The 7,546-nt window shown below is 40.7% G+C and overlaps 1 protein-coding gene across 2 annotated transcripts in view; it reads right to left on the bottom strand.

Annotated features, from left to right (window-relative positions):
• Nucleotides 1-1,795: 1,795 nt before the first annotated feature.
• Nucleotides 1,796-7,546, bottom strand: part of STX7 (syntaxin 7) — a 28,546-nt gene continuing 22,795 nt past the window's right edge. For both annotated transcript variants that reach the window (XM_083435124.1, XM_083435125.1), the window contains exons 8-10: nt 7,259-7,331; nt 5,805-5,887; nt 1,796-3,802 (exon numbers count right to left, since the gene is read on the bottom strand). In XM_083435124.1, coding sequence (XP_083291250.1) covers nt 3,707-3,802; nt 5,805-5,887; nt 7,259-7,331 — 252 coding nt within the window. In that variant the 3' untranslated portion in view covers nt 1,796-3,706. The remainder of the gene's footprint in view (nt 3,803-5,804; nt 5,888-7,258; nt 7,332-7,546) is intronic.

Below are 7,546 nucleotides of genomic sequence, written 5' to 3'. Positions count from 1 at the left end.
CCACAACATATGATTAGGTGGCTAGGGTTTAAATCGCTGCTCAGACATAAAGCTTCATAAATACGATGCAGGTATAAAGAGCCACATTCTCTTGTGCAGCATGCATTCCTTTATCCCTTCTGTACTGTGGAGGAAGATCTACATAAACATACGCACACATTACTTTTGGGGTAATAAATTAATGAAAGGTGTGCAAACATCACTTCCCCAAGGGAAGCCCCAGTGATGGCAAAACCAGGAGGTTGTAACAACCCTCCGGTTCACGTTGCAATGCATCATTCTGACGTTTCTCCTTCAACTGCACAGGTCACTGAAAGAGCTGTGTGAAATGCATGCTTCCTCAAGGTTAGGCCACTTTTCCATATGTGGAGAAGGGAGTATTTATCGCAAGGAATGGGATACCATCAGAGCAAACCCACATATTACAAAGTTCCAAAAAAGCTTACAGCTTTCCAAGTGTGTTGTTGGCAAATTGAACGCTGAAGAATCCAGGCAACAAGAGCATTTGGCACCCCACCCCTCACCCCACGCTATAACCCTCAAAAATGGCTGAAAGGGAACATGATTAGTTCAGCCACTTTGGCATAAAAAAACTAGTGGGCATTTATACATTATTCTTGTAAATAAGAAAGGCTGAACTGCAAAATTCTAGAGCAATTTCTCCAGTTGTGGGAACAAAAATACCTCATTGCACATATATTAAGAGGACATTTATGGAAAGGTTTCTTACTCATTAGGACTGAGTTTTTTTCATTCCTGAACCCCTTTCCTTTGGCCATAGACAGTGCCCCAACAAGTGGTAGGATCTGAGGAGCAGAATGGTGCATCTCTCCCATTGAAAACTATATGGCTAACCTTTTGCTCACCTGAATAATATACCAATGATCAGATATTGGGTTTAGGAGAAATCCAGTTCAGGCCGACTAGCAACCAGGAGGAGTGTTTACTTTCATGTCCATTAGGTTGTTCATTAGCTTAGTTCATCAAAAGCTACTTGTACTATCATCTTTTAAAAAATGTGCTTATTCTGAATCAGATAGGCTGAATTGATGGACAGAACAGTTGAGCTGCCTTTTGGATTCCCATTACTTCTGAGATGGACAAGGATTCATCCAAACAATAGGTTTTTTGAGCTACTAAACATTGCTCTTTGCCTACAAGCTACTAGGGAAATTGCAAGTCATCTTGTAGCTTACAGCATTTCAAAAACATGTTTCTAATTAGCACTGTAACGCTCTTATTAATTTATATATAGCTGGAAAAGTTAGTGCTGTGTATTGCTTTTCCTGGATTATGTTCCAGCCTAATGTTGCTTCCTTTCAAAATGCTGAGATTTTTTTCTCATTGGTAATCTGTATGAACAGAAGGCAATTGGCAAAGGAAGGGATGCAGGTGTCACTGTGGTCTAAACCACTGAACCTCTTGGGCTTGCTGATCGGAAGGTTGGAGGTTTGAATCCACACAACAGGGTGGGCTCCTGTTGCTGTCCCAGCTTCTGCCAACCTAGTAGTTCGAAAGCACACCAGTGCAAGTAGATAAATAGGTACTGCTGTGGCGGGAAGGTAAATGGCATTTCCGTGCACTCTAGCACTCATCATGGTCCTCTGTGCACCAGAGGTGGTTTAATCATGCTGGACACATGACCCAGAAAACTGTCTGGGGACAAACACCAGCTCCCTCAGCCTGAAAGCGAGATAAGCGCCACACCCCATAGTTGCCTCTGATTGGACTTAACCATCCAGGGGTCCTTTACCTTTTACCTTTACCTAAATGGCAAAGGACAACCTGCAAAGCATTCACTTTCAAAATTGCCTTTATTTAGATGGTGCAATCCAAATTTAGATTGTAGATACTTTCAGTTTTCCCCAAATCACAAGTCTCAGAGCTTATCATGTAAACATTGCTTCTCTATCAAACTGCATACAAAAGATGTATAAGCTAGAGATAATATTTGTGCAATACATTTTAATTACTTCAATAATATATTAAAAAATAACCTGATTAGTTCGCAGATAACAATGAATAACTTTTTCAATATATATTACTACAAAATGGAACCAAAAATAATAATAATCAAGTTGTTGTTGTTTTAATAAAAAAAACCTCAGGACTTGAGAGAATTAAATTCCGCTTAATCATCTGGAAGTCAAAACTTTCCAAACTCTGTTCTGGACTCCTAGTACTTACTAATACAATGAGGGATCAATCACTTTGTTAAAAACAGAAACACCAGGTTTGATGTTTATATTGGCCTGAGAGCCCTGAATTCAAGCAGTACACAACTCAGAATTTTCACTAGTCACCATCATATACAGGAATATGAAGACCAAAGTAGTAAAGATAGTGATGTTATCCATCACCAGATCACCTGATGTTGTTTTTAAAGGGTAAATGCAGAGGCAAACCCTTTTCCCTTCAGACTGGGGCCATGAAATGGGACATGGTTGATCCTGTCCCCATGCTGTATTCCCAATCCAAATGGCTTCCTTCTTCTCAGCTGCTTTGGTCCTGTGGGGGATCTTGCCCAGATGTTCACAAGTATACAAATCCATGATTGTGAATCCCCCACTGCCCCAATCCAGCTGTGTTGCCTTGAGTCACAAACCAACTAAAAACAGTTTTCTAGTTAGGAATGTGTACATTATTGGAGATTCAAATCAGAGAACCAAGTTTGAAGCTAAGCCACTATACATATTAATTTCGCCCATATACTTTAAACTTCAAATACCTAACAAGTACATAAATTAAGGTGCAAATCTTAGCTAATTTTTCAATGTATTCTAAAGACTTATCTTTTAAAGATAAGTACAAACACACAGCCTATCATTATCAAACCCTTTTTGCTAGATTAGCCTTTGCCAAGTTTGCTGATACCCAGTATCAGGTTTTTAATATCAAAATATGAAGAGAAAGATACCGGTCTTTTGTAAAACAGAAATGCACATTTAATCCAAAAAAGTTTCAGAAAGATTAAGTCAGAAAGATAACAACAGAAGCAAGGCTCCAACCTCCAGTAACCCAGTTATTAGATTTTGAACTGTGCAGAGAGTCAGCCAGTGGACAGAGATTTCCACTAGTTTATGGAAAGAAATCCTTGGGACCATGTTTGTGTGTGTGTGTGTGTGTGTGTGTGTGTGTGAGAGAGAGAGAGAGAGAGAGAGAGAGAGAGAGAGCTCAGAAATGAGAAATGTTTCACTTAGTCCAGAGATACAGGTTAATAGTAACAGTCATTGAAAGTGATTGATGAATTAATTGTTGCAATAAATTAACTTGGCCCTATAAAGTTGGAAGTTAAGCTGACATATCAAACAGTGTGTTTGACAATTTGCATCCTGCTCACAAGCCGCTCTATGATGCCTCTAAAGGGTTCAGCTGAATGACCTTGCAAGACAAGTGTGTGTGTGTGTGTGTGTGTGTGTGTGTGTGTGTGTAAGCCTGGCCTACTTGATCAACAGATCCACACCTGGAGGTAAAGAGAAGAGTAGTAAGCACCATATAAGAAGTTGCCTATACCTTGATCGAGTATTGGCAAGTTACATTGCCGCGATGAATTCAAATTAATCGTATTACACAAGCTGAGGGGGAAGCACTCGTGGATTAAAAATGCATCTTGTGACAAAGCAGAAGTGATAAAGATGGGCACATCATTTACTGAACAGCTTCACAATGAGACATGACTGGAAACTCTACTACGTAATTTAGCACATCATGATTTTGTTGCTGCCCAGATGATGAGGCCAAGGATAGTTGCTCCTGCAACAAGCACAAGAATGAGGATACACAATTTCTTGCGGGACTTGCGCTGTGGAGAAGCAAAAGAGGAGATTTGTCAGCGTAGAAATTCCTGAACTGAACGGTTCAAAGTGTTCCATCGTCAGATGATCTACCATCCAGTTCTCACCAGTGGCATGGAAAATTGTGTTTAAACCTTTCAGACTTCAGGTGGGGATACCCATGGTTTGAATATTGCTCTTCCATTTGAAGCAAATTCCCTCCAAATGGAAAACGCAACATTAACAAAACTCTACAGAACCCAAAACTGAGACAGTTCACATGTTTCGTTGAGAGACAGAGTGCAAGTTGAGAACTTGCAAGTTAGAGGTCTCTGGCGATTTCGAGATAGCAACCATGCAATCCTAACCATGTCTACTCAGAAATAAGTCCTACAGAATTCAATGCAATTTACTGTTAGGCAAATTGGGTTAGAATTGCAGCCTTAGTCACTGTTTAGATTTACAGAAAAGACTAAGTTATAGGCACTGAATAGTTTGCTTTTAAAACCTGAAATACCCAACTCATAGGGAAACTTATTAAAATTTGTGGTACTTAAATCTCTCAACACCTTTTTAGATTACACATGACTTATTCTGCTCATAAAAAGAATAATCTTACTACTGGGGAATCAGAACTAAGTAGGTTTGATGAGTGTAACATTCACAAATGTGCTAAAGTTAGTTTTTATAAATACTATACATGTGATGGGACAGTCTGTCCAATAAAAATGAGAGCACACCTCTTCAAAGCCACTTGCTTTCCATTTCAGTGCAGGGTATTAAATATGTTCATGGTCATTACGGTTAACAAATGTTTTCAATCTGTGCCTCAGGGCTGTCCCCAGGTCAGCAGTCCTGGGCTCCCCCTTCCTTAAGGGTTTTTGCATGGCTGAAATGTATCCTTGAACTGGGATCATAGTTCTTGCTTGCCTGGAGAGAGGATGGTTTTGTGTGTGTAGAGATCTCTTGACCTGCTTACGATTGCAACACACGACTCTTACTGTACAAAGGTAAAAGTCGCATTTGTTGCTCTAGCCACTTTGGTCTCTGTTCCCACCCACTTTTTGCTTTTGCTGCATCCCCTGAACTTTGACCATGATGGAATGCAGTCCTCAGCCTGAGAAATGTTCCCCAATACTGTACTACATTATCCCCAATACTGTACTACATTATCAGGTTTGCTGCTTGAGACTGCTTTTAGATGGGGCCTTATCCTTGAAGGCCCAAGTGGCACCTGTGGATCAAACTGCATTTCCCCAACTTAGCTATCCATGAAAAGTTGCAACAAACTGCTTGCTACAGTTATCCATCTTCTGGTCATGGCATGGTTTAATGTAGTGCACTCTACATGGAGCTGCCTTCAAAGGCTTTCTGCCTGTCCAAAAGGAGCTGGCAAGGCTTCTGGTGTGTGAGCGTAAATCAAAGTGATGGTTTTGATTTAAAACCCAAGATGGCCATGCCTCAAAGCATCTGAAGGACCACCTTCTCATATAATTCCCTTGTCATATCTGCATTGGAAGTCCTTCTCTGGATCCCTCCACTTTTTTGAGATAAGGCAGCTAGTGATTAAATTGTTGCTGGTATCCATCTGTCTTTGAAGACGATGGAGCCTTGGAGGTTGAAAGATGGGTCCTTTTCTGTTTCAGCAACACACATCTGCAACCCATCCTGTGGAACCAAGAGGTCTGCTTGTTGTCTTCTAGGTCAGCATTCAGGAACCGTACAAAGATATTCCTGTCCATGCATGATTTTGAGAGGTGTACATTTGTGCTTTAACTCATCCTGCCTCCCTTGTTACAAATGGAATGTTTAGCATGTGTGTGTTTTTTAATACGACTGTAAACTGCTCTGATTTTTTTGTTGGGAAAGCAGAGCATTAAAAACGAGCATTAAAAATATGGCCTAGAGGAGAGTGAGTCACCTGTACCTCACATTGCTAGCCTCTTAGTAAGTCAGAGAATTAAGCTTCAATTTTTTAATCAAAGGACGGAAAATTCCCAACATAATCTAGCTGCTTCTGCTCATATTTACCTGGTAGTCTGCTGCTCTGGACAACTGCTGATTTGCTTGCTGGACATGGACTTCAGCTGTTTCTACATTGGCTTCTATGCTGTCTTTGAGGAGAAAAATAACCCACAGAGACTTTAATCTGAAGGCAGAGTGAAATTCTCAGTAACAGATAGCGATTGCTCTGGAACCTTACATCTTTAGTCCTGTTACTTGACTATGACACAGGAAAGAGGGGGCAATCCTAAGCACACTTATTTGAAAGAACGTTCAGCTGAAACAAACCAGGAAAAAACTACAGGTAACAAAGGACACGGGGCAGATGGTGGCTCATCCAGCTTAACACATACACCCTCCCGACAATACCAACCCACTGACATCGCACCCCTGCAACTTGGGGGTCTGGCTAGCATGAGAAGGGTTATGGTGACCCAACTGACTGATTCACATACCAGTCAGATGCACAAGCAGTTATGGTGGGAGGCTGCGTGGGCAGCAAGGGGCAGCCCCTGCAGTCCTTTGACCTGCCTTGCACTTTCTTCCAACATGGGAGTGCGGAATTGCCTGAGCCTCCACCTGAGATCATTACAATGTGCATTATTTGCTCCTGCTGGCAGTAGACAAAGATGACGCATTGGCAGGGACATACATATTGTACTGATACTGGGACATGAGACAAGTTGAACTACACATTACAGTATTTAACTTTAAGTAGTGGCAGGGGGTGGGACTCAATGCAGGATCATCATTTTTAATGGCAGCCCTCTACTGTCCTCCCACTTTTTTACTCCTACTAAATGTGCTTAGGATTTTTCACCCCAACTAATAGGCTTCGGTTACACATGCAGAGAAGGAAAACGTAAGCTATTTCCCCAAGGTATGATCATAACCAACTTGTGGAAACAGACTGTATCCTGGACAAAAATGACTGCAACTAAGGCTACCGTGGTGGCAATGCTCAACCACTATGTATGCAGGCACAGTTTTTCTTTTTTCTTTTTTTAAAAAAAATCTGTTTAAAAGTCCAGCTCCTTCCTGAGCTTAATGTATAGGTCTATAAAATGTATACTTAATACATAGGTTTTTCTTATGCATAATGCTTTTTCTGTCAACTCTTCATTCTGAACATGCTCTGAATTTAATCCTAGGAGGGCACAGCTCGTTTGAAATCTGAAAAGCTGTCAAGAACCATGTAAGTTGTAATGCAAGAAACCAAGCTGAACTACACTTTTCCCACAACAAAACAGAACAGCCCCTTAAGCACATTTCATATTGTATCTCTTTTAGCCTGAAATATAAGGCAGCTACATGTCAGTTAATAAAATCCAGAAGGTGCATGGGCATATTCAGATTCTTCACAAGCCAAATTTTGCCTAACCAGATGATTGGGAAACAGCTAACTCTAGCTTTTATCAAATTACTGGGAGATTTCTAGACGCTAACTGAATCCAGCTACTGTGCCCAAATGTTATGCTTACCTATCACATCTCCTTGTTCATGAATCATCATCCCCAGATCTTTAAATATTTCATTAATATCCAAAATGTCTGCCTGTAAACACAGAAGATGTTCATGTTTATACATCTCCAACAGCCCTTAGCACAACTGCAGGAATTCACTCCCAGCAATGTGTAGAAAAAAATGGAAAAAGTGACAGGACAAATGGTTGGGGGAAAGAGATGGTTGGACTACGAAACCACAAAACAGCAAGCAGCACACACAAATCCTTTAACATTCACCATGCTACTTTTAACATATCTGGAAAA

The sequence above is a fragment of the Podarcis tiliguerta genome (assembly GCF_965153285.1).
Source record: "Podarcis tiliguerta genome assembly, chromosome: 3".
NCBI lineage: Eukaryota > Metazoa > Chordata > Lepidosauria > Squamata > Lacertidae > Podarcis > Podarcis tiliguerta.
This window is presented reverse-complemented; position numbering and strand designations above follow the sequence as displayed.